This window comes from Salmo salar, chromosome ssa06 (assembly GCF_905237065.1).
Source record: "Salmo salar chromosome ssa06, Ssal_v3.1, whole genome shotgun sequence".
NCBI lineage: Eukaryota > Metazoa > Chordata > Actinopteri > Salmoniformes > Salmonidae > Salmo > Salmo salar.
This window is the reverse complement of record NC_059447.1, coordinates 77,490,335-77,511,015: the sequence shown is the minus strand read 5'-3', so window position 1 is coordinate 77,511,015 and position 20,681 is coordinate 77,490,335. Positions and strand designations below refer to the sequence as shown.

The window sequence follows — 20,681 nt, the reverse complement described above, 5'->3', positions numbered from 1 at the left end:
TCCTTCTTAATGCATTTGAGCCATTCAGCTGTGTTGTGACAAGGTAGCGGTGGTATACAGAAGATAGCCCTATTTGGTAAAAGACCAAGTCCATATTATGGCAAGAACAGCTCAAATAAGCAAAGTGAAACGACAGTCCATTATTACTTTAAAGGCATGAAGGTCAGTCGATCTGGAAAATGTCAAGAACTTTATAAAAGTTTCTTCAAATGCAGTTGCAAAAACCATCAAGCTCTATGATGAAACTGGCTCTCATGAGGACCGCAGCAGAGTTACCTCTGCTGCAGAGGATAAGTTCATTAGAGTTACCAGCCTCAGAAATTGCAGCCCAAATAAATGCTTCAGAGTTCAAGTAACAGATATATCTCAACATCAACTGTTCAGAGGAGACTGCGTGAATAAGGCCTTCATGGTCTCATTGCTGCTAAGAAACAACTACTGAAGGACACCAATAAGAAGAAGAGACTTGCTTGGGCAAAGAAACACAAGCAATGGACATTAGACCTGTGGACATCTGTCCTTTAGTCTGATGAGTCAAATTTGAGATTTTTGGTTCCAACCGCTGTGTCTTTGTGAGACGCAGAGTAGGTGAACGGATGATCTCTGCATGTGTGGCACCCACCATAAAGCATGGAGGTGGTGTGATGGTGTTTTGCTGGTGACACTGTCAGTGATTTATTTAGAATTCAAGCCACACTTAACCAGCATGGCTACCACAGCATTCTGCAGCGATACACCACCCCATATGGTTTGCCCTTAATGGGACTACCATTTGTTTCAACTGGACAATGACCCAACACACCTCCAGGCTGCGTAAGGGCTATTTGACTAAGAAGGAGAGTGAAGGAGTGCTGCATTAGATGATCTGGCCTCCACAATAACCTGACCTCAACCCAATTGATATGGTTTGGGATGAGTTGGACTGCAGAGTGAAGGAAAAGCAGCCAACAAGAGCTCAGCATGTGGAAACTCCTTTAAGACTGTTGGAAAAGCATTCCAGGTGAAGCTGGTTGAGAGAATGCCAAGATTGTGCAAAGCTGTCATCAAGGCAAAGGGTGGCTACTTTGAAGAATCTCAAATATATTTTGATTTGTTTAACACTTTTTTTACTACATGATTCCATATGTTTTAGTTCATAGTTTTGATGTCTTCACTATTATTCCACAATGTAGAATGAGTAGGTGTGTCCAAACTTGACTGGTACTGTATATCAACTCCCCATTACAAATCCTCTAAAATGACAAGAGTTAACAGTTATGAGGAACAAGAGACACAGATTAGAGACATAGACTAGTTAACAGCAACCATTCCGGCTCAAATAATAACACTCAAAAATACTCTAGAATTTGCAATATTTAGAAATTTTGCCAATCACATCTTTAAAAACAAAATACAATGAATCTCACATTTATACACAAGTAAAACACCAAAGACAAAACTTCCCATTACTCAGTAAAACACAAGCCTTGTCCAAAAACAAAACACACAAGATATATTACATTATTGCCAACTCTAATAGGGATTCACACTTGTGCTTCAAACACAAAAGGTCACATTCGGGGCTTTCATTCAGCTTTCAGATATCGCTCAGGTACATTATAGGTTGCTTTTCAGTTAGGACATGATAAGTGCTTTAACTCAACTAGTACCCTACATGTGAATCTCCTGAGAGGCCAAAGTAGAGAACTGACTAGCTACTGTGCAAAGACAGAGCTATAAAAGGATAAACTGCATAACCAGACCATTACATTGCTAGTTAGTTGACATGTGGTTGTACCAGTTAGTACCAGCGACTTAACCATAACCTTAACTCTTTTGGTTTATTTGAGAAATACTAGGGTCTGAGAGAGAAAGTGGCATATTAAGCTTCGGGTTCAATCTCAGTCTCACTACATTCAATTTTCTTTTTTTGTCGCATCTTCCAAAGATATCAGTGCTTCGACTTCTCCATTTCAGCAAAACTGTTAAAAAGTAATAAGGCAGGAAATAACGGTTACTTTAAACATTATACAAAATACCCCCCCCCCCCAAAGTAAATTATATATACAAGTCAAGTGCAGTCTTAGCCTGCAAATCTATAGATCTACACTACTGTTAAAAAGTTTGAGGTCACTTAGAAATGTCCTTGTTTTTGAAAGAAAAGCACATTTTGTGTCTACTAAAATATCAAATTGATCAGAAATACAGTGTAGTACCCACAAAACACCAGTCTCAACGTCAACAGTGAAGAGGCGACTCCGGGAAGCTGGCCTTCTAGGCAGAGTTGCAAAGAAAAAGCCATACCAAGCCATGGCCAATAAAAATAAAATATTAAGATGGGCAAAAGAACACAGACACTGGACAGAGGAACGCTGCCAAGAAGGCCAGCATCCTGGAGTCGCCTCTTCATGGTTGACTTTGAGACTGGTGTTATGCGGGTACTATTTAATGAAGCTGCCAGTTGAGGACTTGTGAGGCGTCGGTTTCTAAAACTAGACACTAATGTGCTTGTCCTCTTGATCAGTTGATCAGCCTTCCACTCCTCTTTCAATTCTGGTTAGAGCCAGTTTGCACTGTTCTGTGAAGGGAGTAGTACACAGCATTGTACGATATCTTCAGCTTCTTGGCAATTTCTCGCATGGAATAGCCTTAATTTCTCAGAACAAGAATAGAATGATGAGTTTCAGAAGAAAGTTCTTTTTTTCTGGCCATTTTATACCTGTTATCTTACCCACAGATGCTTATGCTCCAGATACTCAACTAGTCTAAAGAAGGCCAGTTTTATTGCTTCTTTAATCAGCACCACAGTTTTCAGCTGTGCTAACATAATTGCAAAAGGGTTTTCTAATGATCAATTAGCCTTTTAAAATTATCAACTTGGATTAGCTAACACAACGTGCCATTGGAACACAGGAGTGATGGTTGCCGATAATGGGTCTCTGTACACCTATGTAGATATTCCATAAAAAAAATTAGCCGTTTCCAGCTACAATAGTCAATCACAACATTAACAAATGTCTACACTGTATTTTGGATCAATTTGATGTTATTTTAATGGACAATTATTTTTCTTGTTTTTCTTTAAAAAACAAGGACATTAAGTGACCCCAAACTTTTGGAACGGTAGTGTACATATAGCTATATCAGGAATCTATGGGTTTCCATACTCAGCGATTCAAAGGGCATTGGGTCCCAATGGGTTTCCCTCCCTCCCCCACCCCACAGTAGAGCAGCTTTGGTGGGAGTAACACCTCCAGACTCAGGTCACAAGCTGGAAGCCTGGGTCTGCTGTGGTAGCTGTGTATGGTGAGCTGTGTTTGGGGGCCCCAGCTCACAGTCTTTGGGCCCCTCTTCCACTCCCCGTGCGTACAGCAGCACCAGCGTGACGGTGGCGAAGGTGGCAGCATTGACGGGAAACGCCCTGAGCAGGGTGGAGGTAAGACCTCGCGTGAACACTCTGAGCCCCTCCCTCCTCACACTCTGCCGCACGCAGTCAGCGATGCTGGTGTACTGGTAGACCCCACCCACCCCGTCCGCCTGGAGGCGGGACTTAATCACGTCCACTGGATAGGTGGAGAGCCAAGAGGCAATCCCGGACATCCCACCGGCGAATAGCAGTTTGGGGATCATGTAGGGGTCGTCAGGTTCACAGCCAATGGAGCGAGTCAGGACGTCATAGGCCAGGAAGTAGACTCCGAAACCAGGGGTTTCTCGGATCAGCGTGGTAACCATGCCACGGTTCACCCCCGACAGCCCCTCCCGCTTGTAGATACGGGCTAGACAGTCCAGGGAGTTCTTATACAGCTTCCTCTTGGACTTCTTCTCCCCAGTGCCTTAGTAACACAGTATAATTATAAATACTAGTGATGGGTACCAATATGGAAAATTTGACTCTAGGAGAAACATGAAATAGGTGGCCATGCATGTTTTGAAATGTTGTAATAGTTAGTGCCATTGGTGAACCCTTTAAAAACTGATGCTATAGACGGGTGGGTTGACAACGTCACCAAAATTATGCGTGCGCATCACAGAGGCAAAAGGCAGTGTGTTGTTATGATTCTGAATGGTCAGATCTCTAGCAGCAATGACAAGAAGCAGCCATGTGGAGAATCGTAGGTGGCTTGTTTCAGCAAGTTGTATGTTGTTCTTGATACCATGTCTTGTTTTTAGGTGTTTTGACTTATGTCACGTCAATGCTAACATGGCAAAACATTTGCTAGCTAGCTAACCAGCAACTAACTATGTATTACAGAAAAAAATGTGTGTGTTAAGTTTACAATATAGTTAACATGTTGTCAATAATCCTTTGATACTAAGGCAACCCACTTTGTTTTTCCCCACAGTTGAGTACGCATTGGCTTTGTTGCTAAACAACCCATCCGTCTATGGTACACACGCTTTCCAACAGTGTAGGGGCAGTGCACCGAGTACATTATGCTAGCTAGCTAGCTAGCTAGCTCAGATAAGCTAAAATGACAAACATTTGACAACTAGCTAGAAACATTTGCTAACGAGAACAAAAACATCTGCACAAACATCAACTACACAGAATGTGCTTCTTAGAAATGATTGTTTTCTAAGGTGGTAGCTAAGTGGCTAGCTTGAAAAGGCAGAGTACAATCCACAAATTGTTTAACTTGCTGGCTAGTTAGCTAAGTTGCTCCACCACCAAATACTGGGGAAACCAATGAATGTATGTATGAAACATGGAACACTTTTTCCCAGTAAAGTATTCATGCAAGTGTTGACAACAGTTTTTGTTATCTTAAAGTAACAAATACCTCATCAAATCATGATATGGCACTCTCCTAAGGCAGTGTTACATGCTTGCAACAACGGTATGGTTATCACAACATACTTCACTCAAATCAATATCATATCGAATTATCAACATTGGTCCCCGAGGATGTCAAAAAAATGTCTAATACTTGTTCATGACTTTCTTCATAACATATAGTAACTTCAGTTGAAATGCGTGTGTGCATCTATTACATGCATGGTGGTCAGATGACCTGGTTTATACCTCACCATGACACACATGTAAAGAAAAGCACAATTTTATAATTCAGACCGTTTTAAGCAGTTGGAGAGAATAGTAGTTGTCGCCACTCTTTTCCTAGTATTAAAATGGTGCTTTCAAGACAACTGGGAAAGCAGAAAAAAAAACTCCAGGTCAGAGCTCTAGAAAGATGCCGGAGTTTCCAGCTTGGAATTCCGATTTGGATGAGCGTTCAAAACTATTTTTCCCAGTCAGAGGTCTTTTTCTTCCTGAGTTGCAGGTTGTCTTGAATGCACTGAAGTCTAAGATGTTTGAGTTCCCAGCTGTTTTGAACGAGACAAAAGCCCATTATTTTGATAATCCCTACCTTGCATCTGCATGCGTGTCTTGGCCAGCTCCATGGGGCAGCAGATGACACACTGGATGGTTCCGGCTGCAGCCCCGGCCAGGAACTGGTTCATAGGGGTGTCTTGGCCCAGGTAACGCATAGCGTTTCCCTGCACTCCAAACACTATGGCGTTGATGAAGGTTAGGCCCATCATGGGGGAGCCGATGCCTTTGTACAGTCCAAACATCTGGGGTGGGGGGTGAAGGAGGGAGAGATGGGTCAGGTAAAGAGAGGGAGAAATTAAAAACATTTTATATTTCAGGCTATGGACTCATGTGGAGCATGAAAAGAGCGAGACACATAATAATTTTATTTATTTCACCTTTATTTAACCAGGTAGGCTAGTTGAGAACAAGTTCTCATTTGCAACTGCGACCTGGCCAAGATAAAGCATAGCAATTCGACACATACAACAACACAGAGTTACACGTGGAATAAACAAAACATACAGTCAATAATACAGTAGAACAAAAGAAAACAAAAAGTCTATATACAGTGAGTGCAAATGAGGTAAGTTAAGGCAATAAATAGGTCATGGTGGCGAAGTAATTACAATAAAGCAATTAAACACTGCTATGGTAGATGTGCAGAAGATGAATGTGCAAGTAGAGACACTGGGGTGCAAAGGAGCAAGATAAATAAATAAATAAATACAGTATGGGGATGAGGTAGATAGATGGGCTGTTTACAGATGGGCTATCTACAGGTGCAGTGATCTGTGAGCTGCTCTGACAGCTGGTACTTAAAGCTAGTGATGGAGATATGAGTCTCCAGCTTCAGTGATTTTTGCAGTTTGTTCCAGTCATTGGCAGCAGAGAACTGGAAGGAAAAGCGACCAAAGGAGGAATTGGCTTTGGGGGTGACCAGTGAGATATTCCTTCTGGAGCGCGTGCTACGAGTGGGTGCTGATATGGTGACCCGTGAGCTGAGAAGGTGGGGTTTTACCTAGCAGAGACTTGTAGATACTCATCGCCAAACCCACTGGCTACAGGTTATGAAGCAAGGGCCAACCAACGAGAGCGTACAGGTCGCAGTGATGGGTAGTGTATGGGGCTTTGGTGACAAAATGGATGGCACTGTGATAGACTGCATCCAATTTGTTGAGTAGAGTGTTGGAGGCTATGTTATAGATGACATCGCCGAAGTCGAGGATCAGTAGGATGGTCAGTTTTACGAGGGTACGTTTGGTAGCATGAGTGAAGGATGCTTTGTTGTGATATAGGAAGCCGATTGTAGATTTAATTTGGGATTGGAGATGCTTAATGTGAGTCTGGAAGGAGAGTTTACAGTCTAACCAGACACCTAGGTATTTGTAGTTGTCCATGTATTCTAAGTCAGAGCCGTCCAGAGTAGTGATGCTGGATGGGCGGGCAGGTGCGGGCAGTGATCGATTGAATAACATGCATTTAGTTTTACTTGCATTTAAGAGCAGTTGGAGGCCACGGAAGGAGAGTTGTATGGCATTGAAGCTCGTCTGGAGGTTAGTTAACACAGTGTCCAAAGAGGGGCCAGAAGTATACAGAATGGTGTCGTCTGCATAGAGGTGGATCAGAGAATCACCAGCAGCAAGAGCGACATCATTGATGTATACAGAGAAGAGAGTCGGCCCGAGAACTGAACCCTGTGGCACCCCCATAGAGACTGCCAGAGGTCCGGACAACAGGCCCTCCGATTTGACACACTGAACTCTATTTGTAAACCAGGCGAGGCAATCATTTGAGAAAACAAGGCTGTCAAGTCTGCCAATAAGAATGTGGTGATTGACAGAGTTGAAAGCCTTGGCCAGGTCGATGAATACGGCTGCACAGTAATGTGCATCGTTCCGCCAGCGGAACCCCTAGCCAACAGGATCGCATGGCGCGAAATACAAAAACCTCAAATCCAATAATTTCAATTTCTCAAACATACGACTATTTTACACCATTTGAAAGATAAACCTCTCCTGAATCCAACCACGTTGTCCGATTTCAAAAAGGCTTTACAGCGAAAGCAAAACATTAGATTATGTTAGGAGAGTACATAGACCAAAATAACCACACAGCCATTTTCCAAGCAAGCATATATGTGAATAAAACCCAAAACACAGCTAAATGATGCACTAACCTTTGATGATCTTCATCAGATGACACTCCTAGGACATTATGTTATACAATATATGTATGTTTTGTTCAATCAAGTTCATATTTATATCAAAAACCAGCTTTTTACATTAGCATGTGATGTTCAGAACTAGCATACACAAACTTCCGGTGAATTTACTCCATATACGCGAAGATTCTGAGTACATAGCCCGCCATCACGGCGAGCTATTCAGACACCCGCCAAGTTCGGGGCAACCTAAACTCAGTATTAGAAATATTGTATTACCTTTGCTGATCTTCGTCAGAATGCACTCCCAGGACTGCTACTTCCACAAGAAATGTTGTTTTTGTCTCCAAATAATCCATATTTATGTCCAAATACCTCCGTTTTGTTTGTGCGTTTAGGTCACTATCCAAAGGGTAACGCGCGAGCGCAACTCGAGACACAAAATGATAAAATGTTCCATTAACGTACTTAGAAGCATGTCAAACGCTGTTTAAAATCAATTTTTATGGTATTTTTAACGTAAAATTGCGATAATATTGCAACCGGACAATAGTGTATTCATTCAAGGAGGAAAAGAAAAAACAGCGTGCTCGCGGGAACGTGCATATCCAATCTCTTTGTCCTCAGTCAGACCACTCAGTAACTGAGTTCCTATACTCTGCCCAGAGACAGGAGAAGGCTCAATCCACTTTGTGAAGGCTTTCGACAGCCAATGGAAGCCTTAGAAAGTGCAACGTAACCACACAGATACTGTAGTTTCGAAAGGGACTAGAAAGAAGAATTACTCAGATCCTACACTTCCTGGTTTCTGTTATACTCACAGACACCATTCAAACAGCTTTAGAAACTTCAGAGTGTTTTCTATCCAAATCTACTAATAATATGCATATTCTTATTTCTGGGCAAGAGTAGTAACCAGTTTAAAATCGGTACGTTTTTTCATCCGGCCGTGAAAATACTGCCCCCTATCCATATCAGGTTAACTTGGCTTTTGAAGACCTTAGAAAGACAGGGTAGGATAGATATAGGTCTGTAGCAGTTTGGGTCTAGAGTGTCACCCCCTTTGAAGAGGGGGATGACCGCAGCAGCTTTCCAATCTTTGGGAATCTCAGACGATACGAAAGAGAGGTTGAACAGGCTAGTATAAGGGGTTGCAACAATTTCGACAGATAATTTTAGAAAGAGAGGGTCCAGATTGTCTAGCCCTGCTGATTTGTAGGGGTCCAGATTTTGCAGCTCTTTCAGAACATCAGCTATCTGGATTTGGGTGAAGGAGAAATGGTGGGGGCTTTGGCGGGTTGCTGTGGAGGGTGCCGGGCAGTTGACCAGGGTAGGGGTAGCCATGTGGAAAGCATGGCCAGCCGTAGAGAAATGCTTATTGAAATTCTCAATTATAGTGGATTTATCGGTGGTAACAGTGTTTCCTAGCCTCAGAGCAGTGGGCAGCTGGGAGGAGGTGCTCTTATTCTCCATGGACTTTACAGTGTCCCAGAACTTTTTTGAGTTTGTACTACAGGATGCAAATTTCTGTTTGAAAAAGCTAGCCTTAGCTTTCCTAACTGCCTGTGTATATTTGTTCCTAACTTCACTGAAAAGTTGCATATCACGGGGGCTATTCGATGCTAATGCAGAACGCCACAGGATGTTTTTGTGCTGGTCAAGGCCAGACGGGTCTGGAGTGAACCAAGGACTATATCTATTCCTAGTTCTACATTTTTTGAATGGGGCATGCTTATTTAAGATGGTGAGGAAGGCACTTTTAAAGAATAACCAGGCATCATCTACTTACTGGATGAGGTCAATGTCATTCCAGGATACCCCGGCCAGGTCGATTAGAAAGGCCTGCTCGCAGAAGTGTTTTAGGGAGCGTTTGACAGTGATGAGGGGTGGTCGTTTGGTCGCAGACCCATTACGGATGCAGACAGTGATCGCTGAGATCTGAATTGAAAACAGCAGAGGTGTATTTGGAGGGCGAGTTAGTTAGGATGATATCTATGAGGGTGCCCGTGTTTACGGATTTGGGGTTGTACCTGGTAGGTTCATTGATAATTTGTGTGAGATTGAGGGCATCAAGCTTAGATTGTAGGTTGGCCGGGGTGTTAAGCATGTCCCAGTTTAGGTCACCTAGTAGCACGAGCTCAGAAGATAGATGGGGGGCAATCAATTCACATATGGTGGGGCAGAGGGTGGTCTATAGCAAGCGGCAACAGTGAGAGACTTGTTTCTGGAAAGGTGAATTTTTGGAAGTAGAAGCTCGAATTGTTTGGGTACAGACTTGGATAGTAATACAGAACTTTGCAGGCCATCTTTGCAGTAGATTGCAACACCGCCCCCTTGGCAGTTTTATCTTGGCGGAAAATGTTATAGTTAGGGATGGAGATTTCAGGGTTTTTGGTGGTTTTCCTAAGCCAGGGTTCAGATACGGCTAAGACATCCGGGTTGGCAGAGTGTGCTAAAGCAGTGAGTAAAACAAACTTAGGGAGTAGGCTTCTAATGTTAACATGCATGAAACCAAGGCTTTTACGGTTACAGAGGTCAACAAATGAGAGCACCTGGGGAGTGGGAGTGGAGCTAGGCACTGCAGGACCTGGATTAACCTCTACATCACCAGAGGAACAGAGGAGAAGTTGGATAAGGGTACGGCTAAAGGCTATACGAACTGGCCGTCTAGCACGTTCGGAACAGAGAGTAAAAGGAGCAGGTTTCTGGGCACGATAGCATAGATTCAAGGCATAGTGTACAGACAAAGGTAAGGTAGGATGTGAGTACATTGGAGGTAGACCTAGGCATTGAGTAATGATGAGAGAGATATAGTCTCTAGAGACGTTTAAACCAGGTGATGTCATCACATATGTAGGAGGTGGAACAACATGGTTGGTTAAGGCATTCTAACTCAACACATGTTGAGGAATTCATTTATAAACTTGTTAAAACCCTTATAAAGTTTTAACAGAACACAAACCAAAATACGTATTCCCAATGCCCATATTTACTACAGGGCGCTACGCTTACCTTTTTTTTTTTAAAAGGCGCATGTGTGGAAAACGTAGGCGCATTTTAGGAGCACAATGAAAAATATTTGGGGTAATAAGGGTAGAATGCTTCATTTTTCAAGGGACACTAGCGCTCTTAAATAAAATGTGCTCTTGAATACAAATTCCAGGTCGCACAGCTAAATATTTTGGCGCATTTGCGAGTAAAATGGTCGCACTGTAGAGCTCTGTGCTACTGCCTCTCACACCCCCATCAGCTCTGTGAGTATTCTATCAGGCCCATAACAATCAGTCACAAGACAAGACAGGTGAGGTCGTCTGAAACAGACAGGTCCAGGATCAGCGCTTAGGACAAACTGACCTCATTAATAACTCAAGCAGAGCAGACTTCAATGTGGTTGTGTTGATAGGAGAGTGGTCAAAGTCTCAAACAAATCTGAAGCCTATTGGACTATAATATACCAAACATGACAAGTTAACATGAGCTCATCGCCTGTTTAAAGTTAAATTGGAGACACAGCTTCCACTTAATGATAAAGATTTAGGTAGGACTTACCGACTCCTGCCGTACGATGGACTGGAAACAGTGGTAGGTCCCGCGGTAGAGAGGCTTGTCCACATTCTGAACCTGGAGTCTCACCTGCAACACACACACAGGTCAAGGTCAAAGAGAACCTGGACGGCCAATCAGCATCCCCCCTGAACAAATCAATACTTCCTGACAACAGTATCACAACATAGGAACCAAAATGAGGGAATACAGAATAGCTTACCAATACACACAATTATACACTACATGACCAAAAGTATGTGAACACCTGCTCGTCGAACATCTCATTCCAAAATCATGGGCATTAATATTGCGTTGGTCCCCCCTTTGCTACTATAACAGCCTCCACTCTTCTGGCAAGGCTTTCCACTATATGTTGGAAGATTGCTGCGGGGACTTGCTTCCATTCAGCCACAAGAGCATTAGTGAGGTCGGGCACTGATGTTGGGCGACTAGGCCTGGCTTGCAGTTGGCGTTCCAATTCATCCCAAAGGTATTTGATGGTGTTGAAGTCACTGCTCTGTGCAGGCCAGTCAAGTTCTTCCACACCGATCTCGACAAACCATTTCTGTATGGACCTCGCTTTGTGCACAGGGGGCATCGTCATGCTGAACCAGGAAAGGGTCTTCCCCAAACTGTTGTCACAGTTGGAAGCACAGAATCGTCTAGAATGTAATTGTATGCTGTAGCGTTAAGATTTCCTTCATGGGACTAAGGGGCCTAGCCCGAACCATGAAAAACAGCCCCAGACCATTATTCCTCATCCACCAAACTTTACAGTTGGCACTATGCATTTGGGCAGGTAGAGTTCTCCTGCCATCCACCAAACCAAGATTCGTCCATCAGACTGTCAGATGGTGAAGCGTGATTCATCACTCCAGAGAACGTGTTTCCACTGCTCCAGAGTCCAATGGTGGCAAGCTTTACACCACTCCAGCCAAAACTTGGCATTGCGCATGGTGATCTTAGGCTTGTGTGCAGCTGCTCGGCCATGGAAACCCATTTCATGAAGTTCCCAAGGAACAGTTCTTGTGATGATGTTGCTTCCAGAGACATTTAGGAACTCAGTAGTGAGTGTTGCAATTGAGGACAGACAATTTTTATATGCTACGCGCTTCAGCGGTCCCGTTCTGTGAGATTATGTGGCCTACCACTTCGTGGCTGAGCCGTTGTAGACATTTCCACTTCACAATAACAGTAGTTACAGTTGCCCGGGGAAGCTCTAGCAGGGCAGAAATTTGACTAACTGATTTGTTGGAAATGTGGCATCCTATGACAGTGCCAAGATGAAAGTCACTGAGCTCTTAGTAAGACCATTCTACTGCCAATGTTTGTCTATGGAGATTGCATGGCTGTGTGCTCAATTTTATACACCTGTCAGCAATGGGTGTGGCTGAAATAGCCAAATCCACAAATGTGAAGTGGTGTCCCCATACTTTTGTATATATAGTGTATGTACTGCCATGAAGTGTATAAACATGATTTTTCTGACACAACTTGGTAAACTCAGACATCAAAATGTTGATAGGGGATGGGGACGAGTCCTATTCTTGTTGTGGTTCAACAAAAATAAGACAGTCAAAGTGACAGAGAGAGACGGGTGGATGGATTGACCTTTGCTGTACTTACTACAGTGTACTGTTGTGTAGAAGTATCTACTAACACAGTAAGACCTTTTCTGTGAAACGAAGAAAGTCCTTGTTACATTAACAAGGAAATCTTCCACAATCATTAGACCTACGCAAGCAGGATGTGTATGAAATCAGCAGCCTACATACATACAAACAAAACAGCATCTGTTATAGTGTGGAGAATACGGTCATCAATTTCCCCTTACTATACTGTATTGCTGCTTTTTATGGTTGTTTGAGACAAGCAGCAACTATTGAACATAGTGACTGCAAGCTTTATTTTCATATAATGGAAAGAAACAGCCCAAAACGAGAACAACCAGACTCACCTTAACCGTGTCAAAAGGGTGTCCTACTAAGACTCCGGCAGCACCTGAAGAGAAGAATAGAGAGCAGTCAGACAGGATAGACTACGCTATACTTAACCGAGAGCAGATTGTTAAAAAATAATTACAAGTAAAAATGACTGTAGCCTATGTGATACACAGATAGTTTGAGAAGTTGTATTCTGGTAGAACAAAAAAAAAGTTATTTATAGCAACCAAAACATTGTTTCTGTAAACTAAATAAATAGCCATGTCCGCTATTCAGATCTCAACAACAGAAATTGTAAACATAAGCCTTTTAATGTTGGCTCTCATCCCACATAGAGGACATCACATCAGCCTGCCAAAATATAAACTGTGATTCATCTGAGAAGGAAATGGAAACCCTGTAACCATCAACAACAACCTGTAGCCGAACTGTAGACCGACAGCAGACCTGGCTTCAAATAATATTTTAAAATCTTTCAAATAGTTGAAGCATTTGCTCCAGCCTGCCTTGCGTGCCAGATGGGCAGGGTTTACAGTTGAGACTATTCCATTAGTCAGGCTGGCTCAATCAAGCACCGGCAAAGTATTTAAAATGATTTCAAATAGTATTTGAATCGAGGTATGACAGACCGCTGACTCATATATGGCAAGGCCACTGGGGAGAGACTGAGTCTTCTTCAGGAATAGCTTTGTCCAAGCAACTGCTCTGGAAGGTACTGTACATAACATGTGTACAAGCCCTCTCCTCCACTCCCCATGGCTCTGAATACGGAGTGAAACCTTAGCCCTGGGCCCTGACAGCAACTGTCCTGCTATAGGCCTTGATATAGGCCTACATAGTTTGGCGGACTATACTCCAAACTGGCATTAAACGTTCCAAAACAAACAACATTATAGAAGGTTGGAATGTGTAGTGCACCAACAGAATGCTACAACCTAAACAGAGTTTGCAGAACTCTGTGGCTGTAGGCCATCTCTCTGTCTTTGGTCTGTCTGTGCCTCTCTGGGACTGGCTAGAAGAGCAAGGCTAATCCTTACTAAGCACCTGCTGTGCCACAGCCAGCCAATCAGAGCCGGCCTCCTTTTGTAAGCCAGGAAAAGAACAGCAGTAGGCATATGCATGGGTAAGTGCGATCCGGGCTCCTTGGGATGTCCCTACCCTAAATCCTTACCTTAACCTCTCTTGGGTAGGGGGCAGTATTTTCACGTCCGGATAAAAAAACGTACCCGATTTAATCTGGTTATTACTCCTGCCCAGAAACTAGAATATGCATATAATTGTTTGATTTGGAGAGAAAACACCCTAAAGTTTCTAAAACTGTTTGAATGGTGTCTGTGAGTATAACAGAACTCATATGGCAGGCCAAAACCTGAGAAGATTCTATACAGGAAGTGCCCTCTCTGACCATTTCTTGGCCTTCTATAGCCTCTTTATCGAAAACAGAGGATCTCTGCTGTAACGTGACATTTTCTAAGGCTCCCACAGGCTCTCAGAAGGCGCCAGAACGGGGAATGATGACTCTGCAGTCCCTGGCTGAAAAACAGTAGCGCATTTGGATAGTGGTCGATCTGAGAACAATGACACGGGTGCACGTGAAGACACCATTTTCTTATTTCAGTCTTAGAATATTATCGCTATTTTACAAGATAAATCGCATAATAATTGATTTTAAACAGCGTTTGACATGCTTCAAAGTACGGTAATGGAATATTTTGTCACGTCATGCGTCCGCGCGTCACCGTTCGGATAGGGACCTGAACGCACGGACAAAACAGAGGATATTTGAACATAACTATGGATTATTTTGAACCAAAACAACATTTGTGGTTGAAGTAGAAGTCCTGGGAGTGCATTCTGACGAAGAACAGCAAAGGTAATCCAATTTTTCTTATAGTAAATCTGAGTTTAGTGAACGCCAAACTTGGTGGGTGTCAAATTAGCTAGCCCGTGATGGCGAGCTATCTACTCAGAATATTGCAAAATGTGCTTTTGCCAAAAAGCTATTTTAAAATCTGACACCGCGATTGCATAAAGGAGTTCTGTATCTATAATTCTTAAAATAATTATGTTTTTTGTGAACGTTTATCGTGAGTAATTTAGTAAATTCACCGGAAGTTTTCGGTATGTTTGCTAGTTCTGAACGTCACATGCTAATGTAAAAAGCTGGTTTTTGATATAAATATGAACTTGATTGAACAAAACATGCATGTATTGTATAACATAATGACCTAGGAGTGTCATCTGATGAAGATCAAAGGTTAGTGCTGCATTTAGCTGTGGTTTTGTTTTTTGTGACATTATATGCTAGCTTGAAAAATGGGTGTGTGATTATTTCTGGCTGGGTACTCTCCTGACATAATCTAATGTTTTGCTTTCGTTGTAAAGCCTTTTTGAAATTGGACAATGTGGTTAGATTAACGAGAGTCTTGTCTTTAAAATGGTGTAAAATAGTCATATGTTTGAGAAATTGAAGTTATAGCATTTTTAAAGGTTTTTGAATATTGCGCCACTCGATTCCACTGGCTGTTGACTAGGTGGGACGATTTCGTCCCACATACCCGAGAGAGGTTAACAGAGAAATTGACACGATTACTTGTGTCCTTGGCAACCGGCAGGCAAAGAGCCATTTTGGTCATATTTTACAATACCTTAGGTAGCTACTGCAGAAAAAACTACCAGCAAACTAACAGTACCCTGGGTAATTTGTAAGTTGAGTTATTTCAAAATTTTCTTTCACTTTTTGTATCTATACCGAACAAAAATATATAAAAACGTGAAAATGTCAACGATTTTACTGAGTTACAGTTTATATAAGAAAATCGTAAAATAAAATAAATTCATTAGGTCATAATCTATGGATTTTACATGACTGGGCAGGGACGCAGCCATGCGGGGCCCTGGAAATGCATAGGCCCACCCACTGGGGAGCCAGGCCCACCCAATCAGAATGAGTTTTCCCCACAAAAGAGCTTTATAACAGACAGAAATGCTCCTCAGTTTCATCAGCTGTTTGGGTGGCTGGTCTCAGATGATCCCGCAGGTGAGGAAGCCGGATGTGGAGGTCCTGGGCTGGCGTGGTTACACGTGGTCTGCGGTTGTGAGGCCGGTTGGACGTTCTGCCAAATTCTCTAAAACAACGTTGGAGGCGGCTTATGGTAGAGATATTAACATTAAATTATCTGGCAACAGCTCTGGTGGACATTCCTGCAGTCAGCATGCCAATTGCACACTCCCTCAAAACTTGAGACACCTGTGGCATTGTGTTGTGTGACAAAACTGCACATTTTAGAGTGGCTTTTTATTGTCCCCAGCACAAGGTGCACCTGTGTAATGATCATGATGTTTAATCAGCTTCTTGATATGCCACACCTGTCAGGTGGATGGATTATCTTGGCAAAGGAGAAATATGCTCACCAATAGGGATGTAAACAAAGTTTTGCACAACATTTGAGAGAAATAAGTTGTGGTGCGTATGGAACATTTCTGGGATCTTTTATTTCAGCTAATGGAACATGGGACCAGCACTTTACATGTTGCATTTATATTTATATTATGCAAAGGAATCTGCCTGGTACAAAGTAACTACGCAAGTTTTTCATTCCCCTACGGTCAGCTTGGAATGATTGCTTTGAAAGCCTAATGCAGGTTTTCAGAGGAATTGATTCACAAACGCTCAAAGGCTTGGTTTGTCATCATTTACATTTTAGTCATTTAGCAGGCGCTCTTATCCAGAGCGAGTTACAGGAGCAATTAAGGTTAAGTGCCTTGCTCAAGGGCAAAGGCAAATTCTTCACCTAATCAGCTCGGGGATTCGAACCAGCAATCTTTCAGTTACTGGCCCAACGCTCTTAAACACTAAGCTACCTGCCGTCCTCTTTTGCAGTGTGCCATGTTGGCAGCAAAAGTTCCAACATAATTACATTATAGTCGGAATACCAATTAGAATAGTATTGTTATGGAACACCTGGTGCCAACATGGAGGATAGTTTACACTCATGTATGTTTATTGCTCAGCTCCAAATAGCAAGCCTAATAGGCTTACATTCCCATATAATACTAAAGTTGCCTTCTGAGTTGAGTCGGGCTTTTCACGCCATTCCACTAACGTTGAGCATGTGGATCCCTCCCCTATGGGTTTACATGTACACCAGACCCTTCCATAGCAGACCAGTGACAGCAGGAGGGAGAGTGTGATTGGTCTGTGAAGGGGTATGTGTAGATGCATATCCTTTTTACAGTAGAGCCATCTTAGGTTATCTGTTTCAGTCTGCAAATATAAAAAATGTATGTACTCACTACTGTAAGTCGCTCTGGATAAGACCATCTGCTAAATTACCAATGACCAGTGTCAAATGTAGATGTAATGGTACAGGACATAGGACTACATGCTTTCCATTCTTCACAGGGTGGACAGAGGACATTAAGGAGGCTTGTGGGTGGCTGGAAAACACCTGTGGTAGAATTTCTAGACCATGTCCAAGTGAGAAAGAAGGAAGTAATTTTATCTTTCTCCTCTGATAGCCAAGTCATTGAATATTGACAAGTAACTTGGTATGCCTGTTATTTGATGTATAAATCATTGATTGATGGAGCAGTAACTGAAACCACAGGATGTATCACTTATCATAAATAATTTCACCAGAAGTAGACCTTTAACTTTCAACAACATAAACGTAGTCTTCCTGGAGAGAAGGCCATCCGTCTACTTTATGAACCAACCACCTATAAACAAATCTAATCAAGAAGAATAGCACCAAGGTAACATTGGAGACTACTGGCATCAGATTCCTAAATACGGTCTAACCCTGAAATGTTGACGGTGTTTACCCATATCCCCTGGTATCCAGCTTTTATGACACATAGGGCCTACTTTTTTCTGACACCAGATAGCAGACTCAATATGGCTTGCACCGACCTGACTTACCAAATAGGCATATATCTACATTACAACAATGTCATGCCTACCAATTATTCAGACTGTAGGGCTACAGTATCTAATGGTGTCAAATTGAGTTTGTTATTCCTGGTATATGATGTTACAATCATAGCCACAGGAAGATGTTTGGGTATGGGGGATGCTGTAATTTGTACTGCAGTGCACTACCTTAATAAAAAATATATAATAATGATAATAAAAATGTATTAATATTTCATTTTTAATTTTCAGGGGGTTCAGCACCTCTACTTCCCGAGGCTATGGTTACAATCACACAGAGTCAGTCACTGGTTTTAATGCATTGTCTGAATAGTTCCAGACAGCTACAATATGTCACATGTTTTTCCATTTATATAGATATAATTTGGACAATTAACCTTGCGTACCTTGTCGACCCACTTGCGCCAAGTACAAAAATGCGGTTTAAATCACGGAATGGGATTGCGTCATCACACACCATCGATTTAACTACCTACAGTAGTTAGCCGGGTGATCATGTGAACAAGGCTAGAGTTGAACAATCTCAATGGCATACATTGTGTCAATTTGTGTGAGCTATGTAAGAATTAATTTCTCAAATTGGTTTAAAGACAATTATCTGTGTGTGTGGTGTGATGTAGGTAGCCTATGACGATGGATGGGTGCGCTTGCCTTCCCTGATTGGCTTAGTGCAGCCAGTAGCTAGCTAAAGCTGCCTCGTGGGTTGGTGCGTTTCATATCAGACTTACCTCCAATGCAGCCAGCGAGAAAGTCCATCACCACTCTTCAGTACAAATTTGCGATAAAGTGTCAAATATCGGTTAATTAATACTTTTTGATGCCGATTCGTTTGCCACTTACACAGTTTGATGAAACACAGCTGCGCTAGTTGGCAACAGTCTTCGTCTCCTAGCTAGGCTAATGTGCTATCAACTTGCTAGCTAATATATCCTTGTTGCGGTCGTTAGAATCACTGAGGTATGAATAGAGTAGCTACACGACCTCCATGAACTGTCCAAGCTAACTGATTTTACGATCCCCTCTCTGTAGTAACCTCGACACTGTGACTGTCTGACCAACGTTTTGACAGATGACATTGGAGGTGTTTACTACCTGCTTCGGGTAAACATCGTATCCAATCACATTACAGTGCCGAAGGCACCACCCCTCTTTTCAATCTTACCCCCAACGTTTATTGGTTGTGTATGAAAAGAATCGCACTTTCAAGGTTGCGTCAGCAATACGGTGTGACGTTTTTGGTCATTGATGAAAACACCCCACAAACGACTCTCGTTTGAATCATTATGGAAAATAGATGTTTCTACGCATAAGAAAACGGGCTGAAATCATCTGGCTGCTGAATGTTGCGATTACCATATCATACATATGCTAAACCTAGACAAAATAGAAACTATTCCATATGTTATGGCTTAACTACCTACATTCAAGGTCACGTGGACGAGCATACTATGGAATAGCTACCACCTTTCAAACTTCTCGTTTTAACCTTATCAATGAAATGATGTATTTCAGAACAGTTCTCACACTAGTTTTAGACACAATACGCCTTTATGCCTCTTTCTAAGATAAAAAGCTGAATTGTTTCTCAACGTGGCATTAATTCAATGAGTATCTTGAGATATTTAGCGTTAAACAATTAATGGTTTTGTGCTAGAATAATAGCTTAGAGGGCATTTGTAAGGATAGTTCGTTTTTTATGTTGCATATGTTGTTATAGTCCTATTACATTTGTGATTATTTTTTCAAAAGCTTTGATAAAGCCATTCAATGTCTGTTTCAGTGTGTCTTTGACACTTCATATACTGTCATTGCTTAGACATGATGACTGTTTTGAAGCGCACGAATCTATCAATGGCAACTTCGGCATTATTCGGCTACACTCGGCTCCTCTGTTTCGTAACGCTCAACCGAACATACACGTGGTATTTTGGTATGAAGGACGCAAAAGCTTCACGTAACTGGCTCGAATAGTCCTTCTATAACAGGGAAAACAGTTTACACAACGACAACCAGTGGAAGCATGACAAACATGCAGTGATATCGTTTTCACACAAGTTATCTTATGTTTGAAGAATGCATATTGCCGATTTCGCGGCAGGATCCATTGGAGGTACGTAACCTATTGCGATCTCGAGGCTGTATAGCGTTATTTAAAAACAACGTAGCCTAATATTAATGTTGGTAGTCCGAACCCTGAATAACAAGCTCATGGAAAATATAATTCATAGAAATGATGTGTGCGTAGTCAATAATATTTGGAGGTTCATTCGTTATAGAAGTTTGTGACCCCACTCCTTTTGGGGGCTTTTGAGGTTATACCGTAGCAGCCTAGGCCTCTGCGTATATAGATAGTCTATATATATATATATATAGACTAATAGTCGATATAATTGTACAGGAGAATGTTGCCTGGAAACCCGACTTAGAATTGCATTGAAATCTCTGTCGGCAGGAATCTGCATTTGAATCAGGAAAGTTTCCTTTCACGACCTCTATAACCTAGAATGTTGAATACAATTATATTTGAAGGTACTTTACCTTTTGTCCATGTTCATGCTGTTGGTTCTTTTGGCGGTAGGAATGTGAGACAATATGTACACAGAGAAGTATAATTACATACACTTTTCAAAGCACTGGTAGTGCCTTCAGATTTCTATGACCTGAAGCATGCGCACAATATGAAAATACAAGTATACAATGAGATGCATGCATACTTGCAGGCTCGTGCGCGTGATTACGTGGTTCTGTGTATGCTTCAGGTGATAGAAATCTGAACACACTACCAGCGCTTTGAAAAGTTGA

At 42.2% G+C, this 20,681-nt stretch overlaps 2 protein-coding genes across 5 annotated transcripts in view; one reads left to right on the top strand and one right to left on the bottom strand.

Moving 5' to 3' along the window:
• Positions 1–20,681, top strand: part of slc25a47a (solute carrier family 25 member 47a) — a 29,512-nt gene that overhangs the window by 4,145 nt on the left and 4,686 nt on the right. Inside the window, exon 1 of one of the 2 annotated variants that reach the window (XM_014205867.2) lies at positions 19,760–19,989. The exons of the other annotated variant lie outside the window; for it this stretch is intronic. Coding sequence (XP_014061342.1) covers positions 19,953–19,989 — 37 coding nt within the window. The 5' untranslated portion in view covers positions 19,760–19,952. Of the gene's footprint in view, positions 1–19,759; positions 19,990–20,681 lie in introns of those variants that run through there. 2 annotated transcript variants of the gene reach the window in all.
• Positions 2,826–20,562, bottom strand: slc25a29 (solute carrier family 25 member 29). 3 transcript variants are annotated; one of them, XM_014205865.2, is made up of 5 exons: positions 20,418–20,562; positions 12,958–13,001; positions 11,004–11,087; positions 5,346–5,553; positions 2,826–3,812 (listed from the first exon to the last, which is right to left on the bottom strand). In XM_014205865.2, the coding sequence occupies exons 4-5, from the start codon at positions 5,551–5,553 to the stop codon at positions 3,244–3,246; spliced, it is 777 nt and encodes a 258-aa protein (XP_014061340.1). In that variant the 5' UTR covers positions 11,004–11,087; positions 12,958–13,001; positions 20,418–20,562; the 3' UTR covers positions 2,826–3,243. The 3 variants fall into 3 exon arrangements, with proteins under 3 accessions (XP_014061340.1, XP_014061339.1, XP_045576979.1); XM_014205864.2 differs by lacking the exon at positions 20,418–20,562 and adding an exon at positions 18,608–19,040; XM_045721023.1 differs by lacking the exon at positions 20,418–20,562 and adding an exon at positions 18,720–19,040.

Coding starts and splice junctions, on each gene's coding strand:
- slc25a29 (XM_014205864.2), bottom strand. CDS start 18,635: ATGGACTTTCTCGCTGGCTGCATTGGAG. Junction 13,002..18,607: donor TCTCGCTGGCTGCATTGGAG/GTAAGTCTGATA, acceptor TCTTCTCTTCAG/GTGCTGCCGGAGTCTTAGTA. Junction 11,088..12,957: donor ACCCTTTTGACACGGTTAAG/GTGAGTCTGGTT, acceptor TGTGTGTTGCAG/GTGAGACTCCAGGTTCAGAA.